This window comes from Lepidochelys olivacea (assembly GCF_965140295.1).
Source record: "Lepidochelys olivacea isolate rLepOli2 genome assembly, chromosome: 19".
Taxonomy (NCBI): Eukaryota; Metazoa; Chordata; order Testudines; family Cheloniidae; genus Lepidochelys; species Lepidochelys olivacea.
This window is the reverse complement of record NC_140429.1, coordinates 857,026-882,317: the sequence shown is the minus strand read 5'-3', so window position 1 is coordinate 882,317 and position 25,292 is coordinate 857,026. Positions and strand designations below refer to the sequence as shown.

Below are 25,292 nucleotides of genomic sequence, written 5' to 3'. Positions count from 1 at the left end.
GGCGGGCGGGGGGCGGCCCGGGAGCCAGAGCGGCGGGGGGCGGCCCCGTGGGCAGGAACCGGCGCGGCGGGGCGGGGCGGGGCGGAGCAGGCGGGACGAGGCAGCTCGGGGGAGGCGGGGCCCGGGGAACCCGCGGGGCGGCCGCGTTTTGGAGGGAGGCTGGAAGGCGGGCGACGTGGCTGCGGGGCGGGTGAGGACGCTCCCAGCTGGGACCCGGCGCCCCAAGCTGCCGCTCAGCCCGGGGGCGTCGCCGCAGGCCAGGCCCGTGCTCGGGGCTTTCTCGGGCCGCCCGCTGGGGCGCCTCAGCCGGCGGGGCGCCGGGCGGGGCGCGGGGCAAGGTCCGGTCGCCCCGGCAGGTGGCAGGCGGGAGCTGGCCTGGAGAACAGCTGGGATGCATCCGATGAAGTGGGCTGCGGCTCAGGCAGGCTGATGCTCAGATAAAAGGGGTCAGTCGCTAGGGTGCCAGAAGTCCTCCTTTCGCGGATACAGACTAACACGGTGCTCCTCTGAAGCTTGTTCAGGGTCTCGCTCTCTCTCCCCCAAAGGTGGGACTAGCTGCTGCGCTCATCAGATAAGTCACTGGTTCTCAAACTTTCCACAGACCACTTGAAAAATCGCTGAGGGTCTCGGCCGACCATAATGATCTTTCCACTGTTCGCTAGCTATTGTAAAGCGCTTTGGATAACAGCACTATATCAAAAAAACCTTAGTAATAATTAATATTTTTTTGTTCTACAGGTAAAAGCACACAACTCACATTTTAATATCAGTAGTCTTACCTTTCTAATGCGATGGACGTGGCCTCTCTCCCCCCACCTTGGCAGCCCCCAAGCTGGGGCTGGGAAGGAGGGGGGAGTCTCTCCCCAGAAGCCACAGCCCTGGAGCTGGGGAAAGTCGCCTCTTTCTCTGGCCGCTGCAGCCCTGCACATCCCAAATTCCCTCCCCCCCTTCTCACCGCACTGGTCCCTTCTACCTACCCCTTATTCCCACCAAGGCCACCACCTCGCCTTACGTGTGCATCTTCTCCAGGGTCCAGGCACCTAATTAGAGGAACCATGCCTGCGCAGCTCCACTAATTGGGGTGGGGGGTGGCCCTTTGTTCTGTTGTGTGCGGCCACCCAGGCGCGCACCTTAGAGGGAACAATCCGCGGACCACCTGAATGGAGCTCATGGACCACAGTTTGAGAACCTCTGAGATAAGTTTTGATTCTCCTAGTATGATGGCAGCATTGGCTCTTCTGTCTGATTCAGACCTAGTGCCTAAACAAAACCATGAATGGATTTAGTCTCATCCGTTTCCTGTGTGGGATCATTATCTATCTTACACACTGGGGAAGCAAAGGCCCAAGCGGGGCAGTGACTTTCCCTAGGGTCACACAGGGAGTCTGTGGCAGAACTGGGAGTTGAGCCCATGTCCCAGGCCAGTGCCTCATTCCCAACACTAGGCCCTGCCTCACAGAGGTCACAGGTTTGATTCTTTTCCATAGCAGTGACCACTGGATACGTGCTGTTCTGGGACACCAGACCATGGAATGGGGATCCCAGATCTCTCACAGGAGTCCTCTTCTGCATGGTGGTGCCCCAGGTGGAGGCTTTTGTACCCATAAATTGTACTACCCGTGCCCCAGCTAGCCAGCTTGAAACCCTCGATCCCATCTGGTTATTGCCCTGGTGCATGCAGCCTCTACCCACCTCCCAGGAGGCTTAGCTGAATGAGCTCATCCTACTGCACAGGGTAGAGGTCCAGCAGCAGGGGGGCCTGATCTGCCAATTGTCCCCTTGGATAGAAAACCATGAATTTCTGCCAGGAAAAGCCTTGAGTCCCAGAGCAACTTCTCTTTGCTTTGGCTGCTTAGAGCAGCTGCCCTCAAACCTTCAATTTGTTGTTCCCCTTCATTTATTTCTAGGGGACTGGCCAGGCTTTCCCCTTTGACCATTTCCCATGGTGCAGCAGGGAGCTAACCACCAGGGCATAGTGACTAATCTGCTGTGCTCAGAATTACTGAGCCCCAAAGGTACCCCACAGCTGGGTGGGCCTTGGCCTGGATACTGAGCAGGCAGGTGTGTGTCAGAGCTGGCCTGGCACTCAGTGCATGGCCCTCTGCTGCTGTCTCAGACATGGAAAAGTTAGCTTGTGACAAACACTTAAAAATACATGTTAGAGCCTCCTAAAGTGCAGGGATGGGGAGCCCCCATATCAATTTTATGGGGCCATTTGCCTGGGTGCCTTACCTTAAATTGTGCTCAAATCTTTATAGTCACTTGTAAGCTCTATTTAAGGAGAAATAGCCAGGCTCAGCTTGATATGTGCCCTTGGATCGGGGAGAGGGAGGGAGGGAGAGGAGGTGGGGACAGCTCTGCATGCATGGATTTGCCCGGGCCTCCATGCTGGGGGAGGCAGGGTGTTGAAGGATGTGGAGGCTTGTGGTTTTTCAGAGTTACGTTTGTATGGGGCCCTGGCATGTCACTCTGGCCCTTGGGCCCCATCCTTCTCCCCAGGCCGAGGGGTGCTTGCTTCCTCTGTTGCGCTTTGGACAGTTCAGTACCAAGGCTGCTGAGCTCCAGAGTGTGGCGCTCACACTTGCAGCCACACGGAGGGGTTTCAGCAATGCAGCGGAGTCGAAGCCCTCCTGATGGCTGCCGTCCAAGCCACCTCCAGCCCCGTTCTACTGGTTCTCTCCCCATGATTGACCATATATGGTGGCGCAGGCTGCAGGGAGATGCTGCCAGCTGGATTTAGGATCAGGGCTGACCCCAGCTTCGAGGCACAATGACCTTTCTCAAGAAACAAAGGCGAAGAGGAAAAGGGCAAAGTTAAGGGAAGGGAGACTCATCAAATCCTGCATGTGCCCGAGCTTGAGAGCGGCCTCAGGAGGGTCCAGCGAGCTGGGGGGAGGGTGGTGTTTTTGTGTTGGGGAGGAAGGAAGGTGGGGGGAGAAGAGAATGGAGGAGGGAAAAACAAAAATAATCCTATTCCTAACCCAGACAAATCAGCTAGGCTGCTGCTTCTGCTAGTAGAATGTGCCTGGCCCATGCATAGAAGCGACGTACGGTCTGAAATACCCCTGGGATCTCACAGACAATTCCCCCTGCCCTCTGCTCCCCACACACACGTACCCCAGTTCTCCTCCCACGTGCACAGTTCTGCCATCCTCCAACCCAACCCAGCTATGGGGCTCCCAATGACTCACACCAATTCCACCAATACCCAGCCCTCTCCCCCAGACACCCACTCTGTCTGCAGCATGGGATTGCTGAGTGCTAGCAGTAAGAGGAGGGAATACATGGAGTGGTAATTAGGAAATACACCAGGGTTTTTAATTACTCAAATCAATTTTATTCTAAACTAATTGAAAGTGAGGTAAACATCCCGCGTGCTTCAGGGCCCGTTGGGAAAGCAGGGGCTGTGCACCCAGCATCCGTGCCAGGGATGGTGCAGCTTTGCCTCCCGGTGCTGTGCAGCGTTTCTAGAGGCTTTGCCTGTGGCTGGGGTGGCACTGTGAGCCCCAGGCCTATGGATCAGTGGCAGTGGATGTGGGCAGCCCGGGCAGGATCATGTAGCAGTTGGGGATTAGCAGTAACAGGCTGCTCTCATCATATGTTGCTTGTAAGAATTCTGGGCACTACAGAGCAGTGGTAACAGACATGCCCCAGGCACCGGGCCAGGCTTAGGGCCCAGCTGCAGTTGGTATCTATGACAGTCCGGGGTGCAGACCAGTGAGGGGCTGTCACCACCTGCCCTGCCTCACAATGCTTTACTGCTGTGCTCCCAACCTGGGCTGCTCTCAGACAGCAGGCAGGGCCCACCCTGAGTGTCTGTGGATAGCCACAGCCCTAGTCAAGCACCTCTAACCCCAGCAGCCTGTCAGCAACCAGCCACACTCCAGCTTCCAGCAGCCTTGATTACCGCTTGCAGGGTGATCCCAACACACTCCTGGTCCTGGATTTTTCTCCCAAAAGGTGTGTTCTGCACAGTCCAGCCAAGTCAGTTGACCCTTTAAGGGGATCACGATACAACAACGTGCCACATTAAACAGCGTTACTCACACAGTTCACAACACTGGATTAGATTTAAAACAAGTTTATTTAACTACAAAGAGAGGTTTTCAGTGAGTGCAAGTAGTAAGGAATTAAAGTCAGCAATGATTACAAAATAATGATACAATGCTTCCTAGTACTAAACTTAACTTCAACTTGGGTCAAGGTAAAATTCTTACCACAGGGTTTCATTGTTGACCAAGTTTCAGGTCAGGTTCTGCTCCCAAGGTTCAACAATAGTTCTCTTTTGTTCTCTTAGGTGAAAGACAGAGATGGACAGGGAGAGAGAACTTAGGGTGGTTTTGACTCTTGCTTTTATAGTTCAGTCACCCTTTGAAAAGCATTTTCCTGAGCGTGACCCCTAGTTAACGTTCTTTCCAGCTGAGAGTAAGGGAGAATGGAGTGTGGTGGAGGAAGGGGGCTTCATATTTCTTTTCACCTGTGTATGCAGAAATGCAGATTTTCTTTGTTGTCTTCTTCCCCCCTCTTGCTGTCCGAGGACTCTGTATATACCTTATATGCAAATGGAGGTAAACACATCCCATTGTTTAAGACAGGCCTGCTTGACCAGTTCTACCTAATTGGGGCTATGTGAGTTGAACACATGCCTTTAACATCATAAGGTATGTGTATATCATAACTTTACACATAATGTTGCTACATACATGTCACCATATTACTGACCAGTGAGGAGTTAGTTCTCAAATGATTCTACAAAAGACAGATTTTGTACAAAGATTATTACAATAATGGGTAGGGTGTGAATATAGGGCTGCATTCGGTCACAGGATCAATGCTGTGTAGCTTGTAAAATCAGCTCCTGCTCTTGGATGTACTTGAAAGGCAAGTGCTGGGGCCAGAGAGGGGATGAAATGTCCAGGCCTTGCACTTTGTGTTGTCATTTACAGCTGTGTTGAGAGATTACAATGCAGGGTCAGGTATGTCCCTTCCAGGGCTAATCTACAAATCCATGGACTGTGTGCACCGCAAAGACTCTGTTACATGTATTTATATAAATGTATCATATGACATTGCAACCACACTGTTCTTTTAAAGTCAAGCACTCAGACTTTCAGAAATGCTAGCGTTAAGATTGGCTGTATACTTAATTTGGCCTCCTGGTGCATGTGCACCATGATATAGACTAACTATGGAATCATACACTACTTTTTCCACAGGACCCCTGCTTCATTCAGTGAATGGGTGGTTATTCAATATTTCTTTCCTCATTCAGATTTTGGTCCCTCATGGTATTTAATGCAGGCAACCAAACCCTGTGCTAAATACAAAATGATTTATTTCTTCCTGCACTTAGGATGGAAGAATCCAATGCACTGCTACAGACTAGGGACCGAATGGCTCGGCAGCAGTTCTGCAGAAAAGGTCCTAGGGGTTACAGTGGACGAGAAGCTGGATATGAGTCAGCAGTGTGCCCTTGTTGCCAAGAAGGCCAATGGCATTTTGGGATGTATAAGTAGGGGCATTGCCAGCAGATCGAGGGACGTGATCGTTCCCCTCTATTCAACATTGGTGAGGCCTCATCTGGAGTACTGTGTCCAGTTTTGGGCCCCACACTACAAGAAGGATGTGGAAAAATTGGAAAGAGTCCAGCAGAGGGCAACAAAAATGATTAGGGGACTGGAACACATGAGTTATGAGGAGAGGCTGAGGGAACTGGGGATGTTTAGTCTATGGGAGAGAAGAATGAGGGGGGATTTGATAGCTGCTTTCAACTACCTCAAAGGGGGTTCCAAAGAGGATGGATCTAGACTGTTCTCAGTGGTAGCAGATGACAGAACGAGGAGTAATGGTCTCAAGTTGCAGCGGGGGAGGTTTAGGTTGGATATTAGGAAAAACTTTTTCACTAGGAGGGTGGTGAAACACTGGAATGCGTTGCCTAGGGAGGTGGTGGAATCTCCTTCCTTAGAGGTTTTTAAGGTCAGGCTTGACAAAGCCCTGGCTGGGATGATTTAGTTGGGGAATGGTCCTGCTTTGAGCAGGGGGTTGGACTAGATGACCTCCTGAGGTCCCTTCCAGCCCTGATATTCTATGATTCTATGATTCTTGGCCATTGCTGACTGCTTCATAAACTTTAATGAATTTCTCTTTACGTACCCTCTGAGCTGCTGACGGTATGTTAATATCGCCATTTTACAGCTCAGAGATTTGCAACCAAATTGTCCGAAGCCGTCACTACGTTTGCGTGCCTAACTTGACACCACTAGGGCCTGACTTTTCAGAGTACTGAGCATTATCTAGCACTTTACAGCGCCAGTGCACCACGGTTTCCATTGACTTCAGTTACAGCTGTGAGTGCTCAGCACTTCTGCAAATCTGGCCCCACATGTCTTGCACTGGGCGCCCAGAAAATGGGGAACGCACAAAGTGACCATCTGTGAAAAATTTGATTTAAGAGACTTGCCCAGCACCACACAGGAACTCTGCAGCAGAGACAAAGATGGGATCCATTTCTCCAGGGCAGCATTCAACTGCCTTTCTTTTCTTGCAGTCCCCTACTTCATTCACTACATCCCTTCCAACTTCTGCCACAAACGTCCTACAGACAACAGCCTCCTTTACCACACAGCCCTGATTTGCTCCCAGTGCATGGGCTGTCTAGTGCACTGACTGTGTCTGGGGTCCTGTGGAAAAAATCGTGCACAGAACCTGCCATCGGGCTGTGCTGCTCAGAACACATTCTGCTTGGGTTTAACTAGGGCTAGCCCCGGAAAACACTGAACAATGATTCCAGCTGCGTGTAAACCCTCAAGAGAAGCTCAGCGAAGGGCAGCAAATACTGTAACAAGGAGTTCTCACAAAAATGCCCTACCCCTTGATGCACAGATGTGGGAGGGGGCAGTTATGGGAAATTGGTTTCCCCAGATAAACAAAATCATTTTCTCATAGCCAGAACCAAGGAGGGTGGCAAAGAAGCTCGCTCTTATGCCTTTTGGACACGCTTTTACACTGTTCCTGTAAAACAGACAGAGGAAACCAACAGCCGAACCCATTGCTCAGCTTGTGTGAGGGGGAAATGGGGCGGGGCCACCTGAGGCACTTGCATTGGGGTGGAGCCTCCCCCTCCTCCAACACCATGGGATTTTTTACCTCCCAAACAATTGCTGTAGCAAAGACCAACATAAATGCCCAGTGTCGCCTCTGGTAGGGCAGGGGTGAGGCCGCGGCAAGGCAGGGCTTCCACTCCTTGTACAGTGTGGGAAACCTGGGAGTCCCTGAGAGCCCTCTCTGGCTCAGCACTGAGCTCAGACTCTCGCCCTGCTGTGTAGAGGGTTGGGCTCAGGCTGGAGCCCGGGCTTTAGGAGCCTGCAAGTTAGGAGTGTCCCAGAACTTGGGCTGCAACATCTACACTGCAGTTAAACAGCCCCTGCTCTCAGCTGGCACAGGCCAGCCCTGGGGTTTTAATTGCAGTGTAGAGACACCTTTCCCTAGATGCTGTGGCTGGCAGCTGGCATGGTCCACTTTCACTTAGAGTTTAATTACCTTCCTCCAATCCAGCACTATGGCTTTGCCCAAAAGCCAAGCAAGGAGCGGGCCAGGACTTCCCTCAGAGAAAGCAAATCCATTATTAAACTTAACTCGCTAATAAATGATTCATTTGTGCTACCATGTATATTATATGACTGAGCTAAATGGAAGTTTATAAAAGCAACAACCACCAAAAATCAAGGATAATTACAGCAATCAAAATGTGCTCCTATCTTGAGACTAACCAATTCACCTGAGAGGGAACAATATGGAAAGGAAGAAGATTGTCCAATTACCTCCAAGCTGGCTCGTGTGCCCTCTGAGTACGGCAGTTCTTCCATCCAAGTGCCTACCTAAAAATAAACACAGAGACAAGATCCTGCACTTACTGTTTCTCCACTTCCCTCCAGCATGACGCTGCACTCCAGAAAAGGGGAAGCGCTGGAATTTGGGGACCTCCCGTCCACCTGTTTGCCCCTTTTATTTCAGTCTTTTGGCATGAGAGGGGGCACGGTTTCAGCATTGAACATGATGGAATGTGTCAACGGACCATAACCAAGCCCCTGCTTGTCACCCTGACCCATAAGGTGGGAGCGAGTCTCACCCACCGGCCCGAGCATGGAAACAGGCTTTGGGCCAGTACATGAGTAGCGTATGGAATTCCCTGCACACAGAGATCACGCCAATACAGCAGCTGGGGGTTCACAAGGGTTGACTTTGATGGCCAAAAACATTTGTGGCTATGCATTACAAGAAGGGCAAACCAGTCTCCGGTGTCAGGACCCAGGCCTGCACGCGTCCAAGGGAATAGAGCTCGAGGGGGTGCTTGTCCTCTGAAATGCCCCAGAACAGCACTGCCCACTCCATCCCCACAAACCCTGGCCAGAGAGTCCCCGAGAACTTGGCTGTATGGACAGCGCACAGCCAGCTGGTGTGTAAGTCTTCAGCGCACTAACTGGCCTCGTGGCCCTGGCTGCTGTGCTGTGAGGGTAGCTGATCAGTTCCTTCCTGCCAGAGCCACCAAGGTAGCTGCAAGCTGGCATGACTGTTGCTTGTCAGCGGATTCCTTGAGGAGATGGCTTGGGTATACGATGATGTGGCCTATCAGCCCCTCTCTCAAGTGCCAGCTTGTGCTCCAGAATCTCAGCTTGCCTTAAGAAATTCTGAGACAACCTGAGAAACATGAACCAAGCGTGAGCGATGCCTTCCTGAGTCTGCACGGAACCTGAAACAAGTGCTCTGCTGTGCGAATTGCCCCACTCATCTCAGGCAGAAGTTAACTCAGATGCCCAGAGCCGATGGTTTCCCTGTCCATGTTAACAGCGATTTAACTGCTTGTGTAAGAAGGGCGCAAGAGGTCACAGAGCTGCACAGATCACTGAGCGGCTCAGCACATTTTGGTGCTGCAAGTCACTGACATAAGGCAGCTTCAGACCAATGTGAAAGCATCAACTCGTCCCAGCACTAGGTCCCTGGCGCTGCACAGGGCCAGCTGTGGGCTGCAGTCCTAGCAGCAGAGGGGCCTTTGGAGGGGCACGTGCCCTGCTCCAGAGAGTCACCCCACAGCAGGGGCTGAGGATGAGCTTTGACTCGGTCTCCGGTGCCAAAGGGCCTGTCTGGTCTTGTCTAATTTGGAAGGAGAGTTCACAAATCCAACAATGAATCATTTCAGACTCTGTTCTCCTCTCTCACGCCGGGCAGAGTGCTAGGGAGTGGATGGAGCAGTGCTGTGGTTCTAGGCAGTGGGTCAGCCTGACCACTCGGCCCCCGACACTGTGCAGAGCATGGGCTGGGTGAAACTAAGCATCTTGCCGGGGGTTCACTCGGACTGCAATGCCACAGCTGGGAATTGGTAGGGTGTGGGGGTGGGTGTGTGTTCCTCCCCCTTCTCTCTCCTACAAACATTTCCACAATCAGCACCAGACCCCGAACCACAGCAAACAGCAGCAGTTTGACAGCTTTCAATGCGTTAAACACCAAGGTCCCTCCAGTCCAAGAGAGGCAAAACCCCAAGCCACCCACCCAGGCCCCACATGGCCAAAGTGACCTGCCAGGGACCTCCTCCTTACCCAGGGGCCTGCAGCAGGGCCGTGTGGCATGGCAGGGCCCCCACCCCAGAGGAATGGCTGCAGGACACGGCAGCCAAGGTGGCAGTACAACCCACGGACCATTTGGGACATTGGCCTTCCGAGCCAGACAGACTAGGGCCAGCCCTCTGAGCCAGCTCCTGGCCGCGCCTCACCAGGGCTGGACGCTGACAATCAATTCACTGGGACCCCAGCGCTTTTGACACAGGCCAGCAGAGGAAGCCAGTTCTGGAGTGTGGCCTGTTGCCTACGTTTTGTCCCCGGGGAGCATCGAACCCCAACTGCTGGGGCTGTCCAGGTCTCGCGGCCTGGCCGGGGCGCTGAGCACCCACAGCTCCCATGTCGGCTGGAGCTCATGCCAGCACACCCTGGCCGCGAGATGCGAACACTTAAGGGCATGAACACAGCTGAAACAAACCCATGTGACATCAGGACAGGCGAGGTGTGAGCAGTGTTTGCCCAGGAGGCAGCCGGGAAGGGGCTGAGCAGTCGTCGACTGAGTAACCCGCTGCAAAGCGAGCAGCCCCTCTGCTGCCCCAGGAGCTGGCTAACAGTCGGGGTTTGAGCCGGAAGGGGCTCCTGTATAACGCAGGCCTCCAGCGCCACCCAGCCCCTGCACCCTGAACCAACCACCGAGACGAGCCCGAGAAGACTGAACGCTCGTGCCACAGGCAGGAGAGGGGGAACCGCGGGCACCAGAGCCCGATGCCCCTGCAAGGGCAGGGGCCTGATGAAGTGAGCTATGCCCAGCTGAGCTGCAGGGGACCCACAGCACATGCTACAGAGGACGCTTTGCTGTGAGGGCTGCTCGCTGAACGTACCCTCCCCACACAGCAGTTACCCAGCGGCTGCCAAGCCCCCTGGCGGGGTGAAGCACCTTGCTAGTGGTAGCAAGGTTTCTGCATGCCCCTCCTTGAACTTCCCACCCCCAGCCCTGACGAGCGTGACACCAGCTCTCCCAGCCCGTGGATGCTGCTTGTGCTCCAACAGGGAGCGTCTGTTTGCCCGGACGGCAACTGCAGCTGTTTTCGCCCAGTGCGTGAGCTGCCTCAGCCTGGCCCTCACCTCAGGGCTGCGTGCTCGGGGGGGGGGTGTCTCGCGCAGCCTGGGTGCAGAGGACCTTTACAACTGCTGCCGCGTCTCGGTGCTTCACAGACACAGGGCTGCCTGCCCCGGCTGAGCATTCGGCGCTCCTGCTCCTCTCCATCGCAGACGGCTGTCTCAAACCCTGTCCTGGAGACGTTCACAGGGAGCTGGTGCTGCGGGGTCCCTGCTCCACACCAGCACTGCGCACAAAGCCCTTGGTCTCTGCACACGGCCTCTCCACAGAAACGCTCCTGCCCGCCCGCCGCAGCGTTGGGGCTTTTCAGCTCCTTTATTTCTCCTTCATGGCAGATGCGCTCTTTGGGCTGAACCCGATGCGGGCCCCAAGTCAGCGTCCTTCCACTGCCCTGCCAGGGCCTGGGGTTAGTTTCCCCAGAGAACAGCTGCAGAGAGGGGCACGTGAAGTGCTGGAGCTTCCCTGGGCCACTTTTTCACCCCAGACTGAGAGACTCTTCCAGGCTCCCGCAGGATCACTGTTACCGGGCCGTTCTCAAGAGCCTTCCAGCCGAGGGTCTGCACTCTGCCCCATGGCCTGCTCCTGCCAGAGACCCAGCTCTCCCCCATCCCGACTCTGCAGCTTGGCTCTTCAGCCAGTGAGTGCTTCATCTCCTCACCCCCCACTTGCACACTGGGGAGCCCCAGGCTCTGCCCCCTTTCCCTCCCCTAGCTGTCCCCCCATTGTTAGCCTGCACATTAATGATATTTTCATGACTGTTTTAGACCCTCTCTGGGAGCCGTGAGGGACGAAAGTGCATTACATCATCCCCCTTGCCTCCCAGTAAATCAGGCACTGGGCTGTGCGTATCCATGACCCATTCATGACAGGGATAAAATCCAGATGTTCCAGCCCTACGTGCAGCTGGGTCATTTCCTTTTTTGGCTAAGAACGGGAGGCTCTTAAACCCGACTGAAAGAGGAGCCTGGGGGCCCGTTTGTAAAGAAATGGTTTGCGGTTAATCGCTGGAAACGGCTCTTCAGAAACCATGGGCTTGCAGAGCTCCTGTCAGAGGACAGGCTCCCTCAGGAAACCTCTACAGCCAGAGGCGCCTGCTCATTGTTTGAGGCCTAGCAGAAAAACCAGAGCTCAGGTCCCGACACAACGACAGCAACAGAATCAGAATGGAAAGAATAGTTTTGCCGACTGCCAGAGCTAATGTTTGTAGGATCCTCCAAGCGAGGCAGGCCTGCGAGTGCACAGAGCCAGCACTGAGGTCACAGACAGACTTGGGGGCTGTGTCTTTTAGCCCTGGCTCCCCCTCGCGTAGCAATCTGGAGAGCTGGTAGCAGGCTCCCGGGGGAAGTGGAGGGGATGCTGGAGCGGCCGGGGGCCAGGCAAAGGCCCAGAGGAAGTCGCAATGGCTGTTAGTAAATGTAAAGGAATCTGTGGAAAAGAGTTTCAGATGTTAGGGGAATAAATGATTCCACAGCAGATAAAAGTGAGTAATGAGCGTACAAGGCGGATGGGAAGGCTGCCAGGAAGGAGACCAAAGTTACTCCAGCTGGGGACTGCAGCAACATCCCCACACAGGCTCTTTCCAAGAGACCTCAAGAGCTGAAGCTGAGGTCAAATGGAGCGAACACAGGGAAGCACAAGGGGCTTTTCTGTAATGAGGAAACACTTAATTCGGTGTCATAAGAGTCACATGCCAGTGACTCAAATGCCAGTTCCTGCCAGCCCGGGATCCACTGGACTGCTGGGTCCAGAGGAGCTGAACCAGTCCAGGATCTACTAAAGTAACCAGCCCACAGAAGACCTTCCTGGGGTGAGAGTGGTGACCACTAAACTCCTGCCCCCTGGCTTGAAGCCTTCACTTTGCCCCATGTACCCAGGAAGGGTCCAAGCACTTTGTCTGGGTAGTTGAACAACATGCAAAGACTGAAGTCAGAGATGATGGATCTAGGGAGAGGGTCTCCACTGCATCCCCGAAAAGCCGGGAGTGGGGGAAATTGAAACTGGTCTAGGCAGGGATTGTGGTATCATCCTAGAGTTAAAGGCTGGGCAGGCTGCTGTGGGAGGGGGAACCATGGGGCTGCCCCCAGTTCAGGGCTTTGGGAGCAACCCTAGGGAGAGTAAAGAGCTATTTTACCTTTTGAAGACAAGCCTGACCCCACAGCAATGACATTAATTCAACCCCACCCTACTCCCACCCCTGCTTGGAGAAAATACAGCCAGAGAGAGGTGTCATTACAATGGTTTATTATATAAAGCCTTACAGAAACATACAAGAGACTGGAGGGTAGGACACTTACATAGGAAGCTTCCTTTCTAAAAACTGCTCCAAGCTCTTCAGAAAAGCGCACACACCCAAACTCTGACTTACCCGCATCAAAGCTTTCAAACGAGGGTTTCAGTAAGGATTTGAATACACAGCTAATAACGATTCAACATGCATAACATTCTCTTGGTAAATGAACCCTGCTTGGGGACGGGGCTAGCCCGTTCCTCTAGCGGGTTTGGTTACTGAGTGACAGATAAAGTACAAAAAGGAAAACACAAGGAAGTCATATTCAGAAAAGCATCCCATTACCTGGGCGGAGGGGGGCAGGGCGTGAGCACCCCAAGTGAGACAGGGCTCCAGGGGAACTCGAGGCAGCTCCGCAGTTTTGCATAGCCAGGTCTTCAGAGAAGCAAAGCTCTTCCAGCTGGGACACCAGCCTCCCTCTGGGGAGCCAATGTCACACCCCTTTTCAGTTCCTCTCTGTAGGGCCTTACCAGATTAGTGGCCGTGAAAAACGTGTCATGGACCATGAGATGTGGTCTCTTGCGTGTGCGCTTTTACCCGGTACTATACAGCTTTCACAGGGGAGACCAGGGTTTCTCAAGTGGGGGGTCCTGGCCCGAAAGGGAGCTGCAGGGCGGTCGCAAGGTTATTTTATGGGGGTCGCGGTATTGCCACCCTTATGTCTGCGCTGCTGCCTTCGGAGCTGGGCAGCGGGAGAGCGGCGGCTGTTGGCCGGGAGCCCAGCTCCGAAGGCAGAGCCCCCTCCTGCAGCAGCATGGAAGTAGGGGTGGCAATACTGCAATCCCCACTACTGTAACCTTGAGACCACCCCCCACGACTTCTTTTCGGATCAAGACCCCTACAATTACAGCACCCGGAAATTTCAGATTTAAATGGCTGAAACATGAAATTTACAATTTTTAAAATCCTATGACCATGAAATTGACAAAAATGGACTGTGAATTTGGTAGGGCCCTACCTCTCTGGGCATGAGAAGCCCAGACTGGGGGTGAGGGTCAGCAGGCTGAGCCAGGGCCCAACCAGCACCTGACCTGCAAGGTGCTGAGCAACCACGGCTCCCCCTGCAGCCAATGAGCATGACGAGAGCTCAGCACCTGGCGGGAGGGGGGCAAAGGAGGGGCAGAGCCTTTGGCTGCTGTCTGGGGGGCTGGTTCAATTTATCTGCAGCCTTGCCTGTTGTTAATACAAACACAGCCCCCATTCGTCCCCCACTCCCATCCATCTCTCCCTGCAGCACCCAGGGCTGAATTCGGAGCACAGCCTGCAGCCGAGACAACTGTGCACAAACTTCCAGAGGATGAACAACCATATTTGGGGTCAATATATATAGCGTGCGGCCGTGCTCAGCAAGAGACAACAAGCGGCCCTGGTTCTGCAGCAGCCAGTAAGGGGGAAAGTGCAGACAACACCGTCAGCTCTAATAGCTCCCGCTGCCTCTGAAATGCCCTTTTCAACTGCTCTGCTAAGCGGCTCTCAGGCAGAAGGAAGAGCGTTTGGCTACCAGCCGGGCAGCACTTGCGCACAGAGCACAAAACTAGCTCCGAAAGCACCTGAGCCGCTTCACAACACTCTTGGAGTCGGTGTTAAATAAACTAATTCGTGCCGCTCTTGGAAGCTGATGGGGACCCTTCTGCTAGGGGGCAGAGCAGGGGGAGGGGAGATGCTGCAGGGAGGTGAGGGGGGCAGAACCCTCAGCACCTCCTGGTGATTCAGGTTCCTCTGCCATATTTGTGACATCTCCCTGAAGAGTGAGGAGCAAGGGGGGAGAGAGACGTCAGGAAAAGCCATTCCCCGAAGTGGGCCGTGTGCTCACTCCAGCACGCTCTGCTCACAGCCAGCCAGGTCCCTGGCCACCCAGAAACACCCCAGGCTGCCACGAGCAGCACAGAGAGCGTTGCAGACTCGCTCAGTGAGACGCCATGTTACCCTCACGCTAGGGGAGCAGGCGGTGCTGCAAACCCACGCTGGGGAGGCAGGAGCCTCAGGAAAGCCTGGCTCACAGGACAGGAGCTGCTGCCCATCACTCAGAGCAGAGGGAGCACATGGGGGAAGGGAAGAAAACCAGTAACAAGTAGGAAGGACAAAGCTGTGCGGTCAGCACATGGAGCCAAAGACCCACTGCCCAGTCCCTTTGCTCAGACAGGGGCTCCCGGCTCAGCCAGCGCCCAAGCGCATAGGAAGCAAAGGAAAGAGCAAATAATGAGGGACTTGGAAGCTCCTTTTGTTCGGCTTTTATTTAGCTTCACTCTGCAGAAAGCCTAGGGTGGCTTATTCTAGCCTTCAGGGGAAGGGCACAGGCACCCCGAGCATACGCTGTGGTGAGGGGATCAGCCCTCTCCAGGGCAACAAAAGGCACATCTCCCACCTGCCCAGCACCGACAGCTGCCAGGGTGTCTCGTACGAAGCCCCTGAAGAGCAGATAAAGCCCCTGATCCACGTCCTCTTGCCAGGCTTATAGGTCACTGCTGCATTCGCGGCAGAGGATCTCGTCGTGGTGCGGGATGAAGCCTTTCCCCACCAGCGAGCTGGCGCAGCGGGCGCAGTTGAAGCAGTTATGGTGCCAGTGACGATCCTCAAAGGAGATATATTTACCCCCTCCGAAGCCTAGAGAAGGGGGACAGAGCATAGAGTTACCTGGAGCACTCAAGGCAGATTCCTGAAGGGCCTAGGGTCGGCAGACAGCCAGTTAGGGGTCTGTGCACAACACTGAATGACTAAACCTCTTTGGGAAGGACCTGACTGGAGCCAGCCGGCTGAGAGAAGCTGCGTTCTGCCCCTTGTCCAGAAGGCAGGATGACGTGCAGGTTTTGTAGGTGCTATTGCAGAGACAGTAATAAGGATAAACACTGGTGACCTGGGGCGGGGCAGCAAACCAGCATCGTCTCTAACCACGGAACCAGCGTTCTGACTCACCGAGTGACTCAGTGGCCGCGTTGGCCTTTCCAGGAGCAGTAAACCCAAGCCACGGAGGGAGGGTCAGTGAAGGAGACCAGGCAGCCTCCTGGTGCAGGTGTATGAAGGGAGAGACCCACTCGCCTCACTTTGGTAAGTGTAAAAGGTCCAGTTTCTGGAGCCTCCCAGCCCAGCCCTGGGCTGCAAAACCTCCTCACTTTAGAGCGGTGGAGAACCCTTCCAGGATCCCAAAGAGAGAGGCCAGTCACAGCCATCAGATCCCACCACATGGAGCATGTCCTGGGAGTTCTGGCAAGTTCTGCAGGAAGGCTGCAGGGTACCAAAACACAGACAGTCCTCCCTGGGTGTGCACAGTACATTCACTGCTCTGACAAGAGCAGGGGACACACCCAACACTTGAGCTTTGCAAGAACGAAGTGAGAGCAAGAGTACGAGCCACACACACTCCTCACTGCAGTGTAACTCCTTCCCCATTGCGTGGCCTCTCTCTGTGAGCAGCTGAAACGGGCTGCTGAGGAACAAGTCCAGGAGCAGCCCGTCACGTGCCCCAGGGCAACCTTGGCAATAACATTCTCCCATCCTGGGAGGCCTGAAGTTCTGAACAGCCCCTCAAGTGAGCCCTGGAGGGCGGCAGTGGGATGCAAGAGCGGCGTGGGTCTTACGCTGGCCTGCTGCAGAGGGGAATTCACCACCACCACGGTCTGCGTTGTGCTCACGGGCCGAGGCACCGTGCCCGCTCACGAGGGACCATGTGCTGCGCTCCAGGCTCCATGGTTACCTGTGATGGGCTTCGCACAGGCGCTGCACTTCTTGGCATAGAGGTTCCCAAAGCACTTGACACAGTAGGGGTTGTCCTCCTGGGAGGTGAACTGCTGGCCTGCCAGAGGAACCTTGCAGCCAGTGCAGACAAAGCACTCCTTGTGCCAGGGCTCGTCACGGTAAGTCACTCCTCCCTTGGTCAGCGACTGGGGAAGGGAGAGCACCAGTTACACCCGTATCTCCCCGAGAGCTGCTGCAGGCAGCCCCAGGAGCCCAGAGGGCCTGGCGGTTATAAAGATCTCAGCCTCCGGAGCCCTTGCCATCGGGAGACTGACGGGCTGGAGGCAAGGCTCGCATGCATCCCATGAGCACACTGCAGTTATAACAGGAGACCCCTTCTCAAGCCAGCCAAGGGAACTCAGCTGGACCCTCGGCAACCCCGGAGCCGCCCAGAGCCACGGCGGGCCTGGCGCTAAGGGGAGCCCTCTGCTGCCTCCAGAGCAGGGTGTGAGGCCAACACATCAGGCAGCAGCCAGTCTCCAGACCAGGCACAGAGACATGCCTCAGCTTGGAGATCTCGACAGCACGCAGCAAAGCCTTTTGGAGAGGCCTGGAGAGCAGCATCCCCCGTGATGCGAGCAGGCCACACCCACCCTTTCCTTATTACTGGGTGGGTACTGGCCGCGCGCTGGGTGCCGTCCTGCTGGCCCAGATCCAGGGGAACACTGACACGACCCTTAGGAAGCTGGGTTACACCCCCGGGATCATGGAACAGCACCCCACCTCCTATGCCTGGGACTGCTTTCCGCGGAGACCACTGGCTGCCCCAGGAGAATCTCATCTAACAGAAGCCCAGCCCCTGCGGGGTCACCGAAGGAAGCACTCGGCTGGCAGGCCAGCATTACCTTTTTGCAACGAGTGCAGCGGGGGGCAAACTTGCTCTCGTAACAGGGGACGCAATAATAATCCTTCTTGTCCGGGATAAAGGACCGCGACCCAATGGGCTGCTGGCAGCTGCTGCAGATGAAGCAATGCTCATGCCAGGTTTGTCCGCTGTATTCCAGTTTCCGGGACCCTGGAAGTGAAGCAGAGCTGGGCTCAGGGCACCGCTGGGAGGCAGCAGCTGCACCTTCAGACAGGCTCAGCAAGTGACAAACCAACAATGCTCTACGGAGACGGAGCCCTGTGTCCTGAACTCGGCTTGAGCCTGAGAAGCGGGGCCTGGCGCTAGCATTTCGTACCCGTGGACAGATCGCAGGAAAGCTAGCGCCCGGAGGCCCCTTCCTTCCCCACGTCCTAGTACAGTCATGCCACATGGGGCAGTTCTCCCTTCGTACCGAGAGTCACCAGTCGAGCCTCTCAGCACAGGAGAGCTCGAGACGCCAGAGGCCTGGGGGTAACACAGGCAGGCAATGCCCAAGGGGCCTGGCACAGCCCCAGCCCCCCCAAAGGCTGGGTCTCCATCAGCCTTTAGCCAGTGACTTCCTGGACCCCCAGAGACAGGGCAGAGGATGCTCCAGAGCCTCTGGAGCTGCCTCCCCACATTCTCCTCCTCCTCCTCCATGGCCCTTCCCCAACACAGAGGCCACAGACAAGGGCTGCAGGGGAGACCACAGTTCTGGGTCCCCGATAAGGGCCTCATGTCTGCTCAGCCGAGGGGAGCTGGCACCAGGCCTCTCTGTACAGGTACGGCATGTCCCTGGGCCCTTGCCCGGCACCCCCAGGGCACTGCCCTCGGCTGGGATGACAGGAGGGCAGCTGCTGGCCCAGCAGAGCCTGCCAAGGCCCAGGGGAGGCTCCGTCTCCTGCCAACAACCCCCGGCCCAGAGCCTGTACCTGGCATGACGGTCTTCTCACATGCGACGCACTTGGAGGAGAACTCGCTGCAGTAGCAGTCGTTGCACAGCAGCTCCTCGTCCTGGCAGGTGAAAGGCTCGTCGGCCAGAGAGCGGTCGCAGCGGAAGCACCGGAAACAGTGCTCGTGGTAATGGCGATCCTCGTAGTACAGCTCCTGGGAGAGAGAGCGGGGGTGTCACTCGCCCACGGCAGGTGGGGGGCAGACCCCACTTGGGTGCAGCCCCCAGCCCCTCACTTGCTCACGGGGGGGGGGGGTATGGGGCAGGCCCCACTTGGGCGCAGCCCCCAGCCCCTCACTCACCCTGCAGTCGTGGCCAATCAGCTCCTTGCACTCCTCGCAGGTGTTAGCGAAATGGGCATCGTAGCAGGGGATGCAGTAGGGACCCATGTCCATCTGGATGTACTTCCGTCCATACAGGGACTCCTTGCAGTTATCGCAGTCGAAACCTTCCGTCATGGTGCCAACTCGAGAGCCTCCCACACCTGTCCGGGGAAACCCCATAGGTTAGGATCTGCTCAGAACCGCAGCGGTGCAAAGGGCTGAGCCTCCCTGTAACTCCCCCGCCACCTCCAGAGGCGAGGGGCAGACACGGGCCACATGCCCAGGCTGCTACCTGTGTCAGGCAGCCTTGCACAGAACGAAGCCTGGCCGTACACAGCCAGCATGGGGCACGAACACTGCTCCTGCTCATGGACAACACGATCTGTGTTTCCAGAAATGGTCTGGTATGGTGTCGAGCGCACCTTCTGCTTGCACGTAAAGCAGAGCCAGCCATCAGAACATGCATACACCAGTCACCAGGCCCCGCATGGAGAGAGCCTGACAGGGAACGAGTGACTGAGCCGGTCGCTGGATGACGCAGGGTCGCGGGCTCCTGGCTGCAATCCTCAGTACACCATGCAACACCCGAGAAGATTAACAAAAAACGGAAACGATTTTGTGTGTAAAAATGTTTTTGGACTGAAGTGCGTGACCAGTTGGGTGGGTGCGTGCATGAGCCCAACAGAGGGAGAAACAGGCATCCCTCTCACAGACCCAAACACAGCGATTGGCCTCCCGCCCAAAGCCTAGGATGGGGCTGGTTCCTGCACCACATCTTCGAGTGCTTTGCCTGAGCTAGTTTCTAACATCCCAAGCTTTGAAGCTTCCAAATGCTCTAAAGCAGACGAACAGGGGAGCATCGAGCATGAGTCAGGTGCCCAGTCATTTGGCCAGTACAAAGACATTTCTAATCAAAGCCACATCCCCAGGATCCTCCCTGGGAGCGTATTTCCAAAGTACAAGCCTTTTGGTGCATGTGCATGTTTTCACAAGTGAAAGCACGAAACACATTCTCTGGCTTTGCTTCAGGAGAAGCTGGTTTACGAGAACTGTTACTGGCCCTATTTCTCTCCAAGGTATAGGGTTTGTCTACACCTGGAGTTATTCCAGAATAGCTACAAACTTACACCCAGCCTTAATCCGAATTAATTTTCAAGTGTAGACAAGCCTCATATGGTGTTTATACCAGAGACATTTAGCTGCAGAGAGCCAGGCTTTGCAATCCTCTTTACGAACCCAGGGGATCAGAAGAGTTATTACAGGCATTGAGGGATAAATCCCAGAACAGGACAGGGGAACAGTCGCAAGTTCCTCTGCATCTCTCGGTGTTGTCTGCCTAAGCTGTGGGCAGTTGCCTTCCTGATGCTGGGCTGAAGCCCTGCAGGGCTGGGGAAGGTCTGCTCTGGCTTGCACAGCATGAGTCATCAGGGCTATTCATGGGCCTGGGATTAGGCTTCCCAGCTGTTGTCCTGCATGCAGAGAGAGCGCTGCTGCCTGCCTAGCTACGTGACAGACAGATGGGAACAAAGTCCCTTCTCAGACCCGCTCATTAACCAGCTGCATCCCCCCAGCTCCTGCTTGTTCTTCTGACCCCCTTCCTACCACAGCAGCAGTGGGGTCTCCCGCACATGGCTGAGGGGTGTGGGGAGATTTACACATGGAGCCCTCGCTGAATGCCAGCCTTGCCAGCTTGGGCTGAGTGGCAGCCAGCAGCAGAGCTACTAAGGGACCTGCTCTGCCCATCGCCCGTCCACACCCCACACACCCCGCCCCCCTGCAGCTGCATCCTGCGGCAAGTGAGTTTATGGCAGCAGGAATGACTAGCTCCAAGACATCGGCTGTGCAACTCCCCATTAGTCTCCAATACCTGCTAAAAATACCCGGGCGGCCAGGCCAGGCCCTCAGGTTCACAGTGAGCATCATCAGTGTGCGTCTGGGAGAATGAAACATTTCCTGAGCTGCTCTGACGGGGGCCACCTGGGGAGAACGGCCCCTGCCCCCAAAGGTTTGCTCCACGTGAGGACTCTGAGCCAGGAAGGTTCATGTTTAGAAGTGCTGCAGCCCAGGGACTGCAGAAGATGAAGGAAGCAGCCTGGGCCCCCGGCCTTTGGAGAGGGCCCTGCCACTTGTTTCCCAACATACAACGCGAGTCACGCCTGTGCGCTGGGCAACACGTCCAGCCCCCCTCGAGGCGCACAGCACGGACTCATGCTGCCTTGCTGGACTTTGCTTCCCAGGGTGAATTCATCCCTTCACCTGAGAGAAGGGTCTGTTGCTCCCCCCCATACACCTCAGAGAGAGGGACTCAAAGGGGTGACAATAGGGAACCCCCCCCATACAATACTGTAAAGTCCTCAGAGATGACAGGAGAAACCAGACTGGTAGGATCTCAGCTCCAGGACAATGTGTTTCTGTGTTGAAGTGTGATTTGCCAAATCAAACTCCGTCTCTCCGCTGCAGCTGAGCCAACATTGTGATCAAAACCAAGAACAGGTCTCTCAAAAAAAAAAAAATAGTTCCAGGACAGGGACATTTCAGTCTCAAATACTGTCTCTCATTTGGCAGCCTCTCAACTCAGGCTGTTTCCTGCCCAATCCCCTTCTCCCTGAACCACACTGGAGACGGTTGCCAGCGGAGAATGCCACTAAGGGCCTGCCTGCATTACCGATTTTGCACAGGAATAGGTACACCAGTGCAAACCCCTGGGTAAATGCACTGCACTGGTATAAGGGAGGGCTCAGACAGTGCCACTTGACCCAGTTCAGACCACAGTGCATCTCCACTGGGGGCTGGCATGCACCAGCAAAGCTACACCAGTGCAAAAATCCTTAATGTAGACAAAGCCCCCAGGTGGGACCCGACACCACATTCTTTGCAGGCGCATAGGAAGAGTGCTGGGGAGAGGGAGAGATACAAACTGCACAAGCCCTTTGAAAATGGTACTTGAACAACCAGCTCAAAGCGCTGTCCCGATCTGTAATATACACGTCACCCACTGGCAGAGCATGTCACATCCACCTCCAGCAGCTAGTTTACTAGAGGGTAACAGCCTACTACCGGTACCTGTGCTGCAATATTGAAGGCCCCGGGTGCAGATCTTGCTGACTCCCTATGAGGGAGGTTGTTATAAGCATCCCTCTGAACTGCATCCAGTGGCAAGACCCTCGTCCCCATCCATGTCATTGCTGGCTAGCCAATTGCTGTTGCATTTCCTACACGACTCCCCCCCCCCCCCCATGGCGGTTACTGCTTCCCAGAATCCATCCGTCCGTCCACCTATGTCTGCCGCACAGCTGTCTTGCAAGGCAGAGTGTGCTGCTAAAAGGGTGTCAGCTTGGAGCTAAACTCGCTTATTCTCCAGGTTGAACAGACCACAGAGTTCAGAGGAACAGCCGTGTTAGTCTGTATTCGCAAAAAGAAAAGGAGGACTTGTGGCACCTTAGAGACTAACCAATTTATTAGAGCATAAGCTTTCGTGAGCTACAGCTCACTTCCTCAGATGCATATCGTGGAAACTGCAGCAGGCTTTATATATACACAGAGAATATGAAACAATACCTCCTCCCACCCCACTGTCCTGCTGGTAATAGCTTATCTAAAGTGATCATCAGGTGGGCCATTTCCAGCACAAATCCAGGTTTGCATGGCAGCAGGACAGTGAGCCCAGGGCTGTCTGCAGGCACAGACCACGGCCTGGCTGTGTAGGGACACATGCTGCCCGTTCCAGGGAGGGGAGAGCAGCAGATAATGAGCCTGGGAAGTTTGCTCAGGGGTGTGTGTGTGTTAGATAAGCTGTTTTCTCCCTTTGTTCTGGGTCTCACACACAGAGTAGGACAGAGGTGTTAAACACATGAGGATGCCAAAGCAAACACTGGGGCTGCACTAGCCAGGAGAGCCCAAGAGCATGGAGAACAGAAGGATGAAACAAAGAAAAAGGAGCAGGAAGCAGCTCAGCATAAAAAACATAAGATAAAAAAATTTAAAATCATCACTGATCAAGTTTGCAAATGACAAAAAAATTGGGGGAGTGGTAAATAACGAAGAGGGCAGGTCACTGATCCAGAGTGAGCTGGATCGCTTGGTGAGCAGGGCACAAACACTGCTTTAATTTGGCTAAATGTAAATGTGTATGTCTATGAACAGAGAACGTCGGCCATTCTTACACTATGCGGGACTCTGTCCTGGGAGCAGGGACTCCGGAAAAGATCCGGGGTGGGGGTGGATAGGCAGCTGCACAAACTCCCAGTGTGACGCTGTGGCCTAAAGGGCTAATGTGAACCTGGGATGCATAAAGAGGGGAGTCTCAGGTCGGAGCAGAGCCGTTATTTGGCACTGGTGCGATGGCTGCTGGAATCCTGTGTCAGTTCTGGTGTCCACAATTCACGAAGGATGTTGATAAACTGGAAAGGATTCAGGATTAGAAAACCTGCCTTATAGTGACAGACACAAGGCGCTCAATCCATTTAGCTTAAGAGAAGGGCAAGGGATGACTTGATCCCAGTCTCTAAGTATCTACACGGGGAACAAATTTTTGATAACGGGCTATTCAGTCTAGCAGCAGCAGGTCTACCACCATCCAATGCTGGGAGTTGAAGCTAGACAACTTCAGACTGGAAGTCAGGGTACATTTTAAAGTGAGGGTAATTAACCACTGGAACAATTTGCCAAGGGTCACGGTGGATTCTCCGTCACTAACAATTTTAAAATCAAGACTGGGTACTTTTCTAAAAGCTCTGCTCTGGGAATGATTTAGGGAAGTTCTCAGGCCTGTGCTATGCAGGTCAGACGAGATTGTCCCTTCTGGCCTTGGACTCTACGAATACGTGAGCACAGGCAAGAAACACTCACTGCAATGGGGGGAGGAACTCAGCGCTTTCCAGGCTAGGAGAAAAGATGGATTTGTAAAAACATTTTTAAAGGGGTTGGTCTAGAGTAGGATTTAGAAGTGTGCTGTAGGCGTGTGCTAAGTAACAGGTTCTGAAAGCCAAGTGTAGCCAGGACAGACTTTAAACATGCGCTCAGCTGGTTAAGGGGAGAGCCTAGTCAAGACAAAGCCACCGAATGTAGCAGAGAACAGGAGCTATGCTCTACGGAGCCAGGGGCTGGGTTAACCCTTCTGTAGGGAGCCCACCTGCATGCATGTTGCAGAGTGGCCGTGTAGAGTCATTTTCATTGCTTTCAGCCCTATTACATTCCAGAAGGAGAGACTCCCTCTGCCCTCATTAACAGGTTACCAGTGCTGCTCAGACTCAGGGGCAATGTGGTGACAGGATGTGGTCAGTGATAAGTTACCCTCCCCACCCCATCCCATCCCATCCCTGCTGCCTGTCATGTATGCACAGCACCTCCACCTCCCACGACTCCAGCCCTCTCCACCGGGGCAACACCAGCTAGTGCCAAGATGGTGGTTATAAATGCATCTGTTGCTATGCTACCGAGAGGCACCCTGCGGGCTGACCACTCCCGTCAGTTGCAGACTGGGACATGCCTCACTACCTTGGATGCTGGCCTCCTGGTTTGGATTTACACCTTTCCTGGGTGTACCGTCACCCCACTACACCCGGCTACAGCCAGAGAACTGCAGCTGCGGCCTCTGCTTGGCAGGAATCTCTAGTACAGCTGACACACACATTGAATCTTTTACTACATTAAAAGTAAACAAAAAAAGGAACCTACAGGCTGGTGGCTGCTTCCTGCACCAGTGCCCCAGGCTCCAGGATTAGCAGAGTCTGCAAACACTGTGGCCCCAAGTGAGACCCATGCAATACACCTGCCACTGAACTAGGAGAACCCAGCTCTCTACAGGTCACACCTGAAATGCACTAGACAAAAGCTAACCACTCAGCACACAGAGACAGCCAAATCAGTCAGGGTTTTAGTCACTTGTGACAATAAAAGTTTATTTTTATTATGAGCTGTGCCTTTCCACCTGGCAAACATTGTCCTCCTCATGGGGACAGCTGGCTTTCCTCCCTCCCTTGCACACCAGTACCATGGAGTGCCAGACCAAACACCTTTGGGAACACAGACTCTTGAGTGGCCCCCAGCCTCGCCTTGCAAATAACCTTCCGAAAAACATGGGCCACAAGCATGGCCAGCTTGGAACAGAGCTTGGAACAGGATAGTGTACCAGAAAGGTCAGCAAGCCGCAGATGATGCACAGTAGAGACCACTTTCTAATTAGAGTAACACCCATGTAACACCACCCCAGTGTCACTGTCTGTTGTGACCTGCAGGTGGCTTAGCAACAGTCCCAGAAGATTGCTATGTTCATGCCAGGGTCTATACAGAGGCAAACGGGTGAGCTCACAGGAGAAGGTACAGCCACTGTGTGGCTTTCTGCAATGTGTAACCAGCCATATTTTAATCAAACTGTTGAGAACACAATGAACTCCTGCAGCCAGAGATTTCACTTACAAAAGAAAGCCAATAACCTTGTGAAACTCCCCACCGTAGACTGTTATCAGGTCCAGAACCAGCTGC

The 25,292-nt window shown here is 54.4% G+C and overlaps 1 protein-coding gene and 1 long non-coding RNA gene across 2 annotated transcripts in view; both read right to left on the bottom strand.

The window, feature by feature from the left end:
- Positions 1–4,012: 4,012 nt before the first annotated feature.
- On the bottom strand, positions 4,013–11,307 carry LOC311533279. The gene is made up of 3 exons (XR_014714542.1): positions 10,677–11,307; positions 7,821–7,877; positions 4,013–4,946 (listed from the first exon to the last, which is right to left on the bottom strand). It is a non-coding gene; the product is annotated as an uncharacterized lncRNA (long non-coding RNA).
- A 1,588-nt stretch (positions 11,308–12,895) lies between these two features.
- FHL3 (four and a half LIM domains 3) overlaps positions 12,896–25,292 on the bottom strand; it is a 37,398-nt gene continuing 25,001 nt past the window's right edge. The window contains exons 2-6 of the mRNA XM_084652458.1: positions 18,789–18,970; positions 18,467–18,641; positions 17,536–17,705; positions 16,650–16,836; positions 12,896–15,562 (exon numbers count right to left, since the gene is read on the bottom strand). Of these exons, the coding sequence (XP_084508584.1) occupies positions 15,411–15,562; positions 16,650–16,836; positions 17,536–17,705; positions 18,467–18,641; positions 18,789–18,944 (840 nt within the window). The 5' untranslated portion in view covers positions 18,945–18,970 and the 3' untranslated portion in view covers positions 12,896–15,410. The remainder of the gene's footprint in view (positions 15,563–16,649; positions 16,837–17,535; positions 17,706–18,466; positions 18,642–18,788; positions 18,971–25,292) is intronic.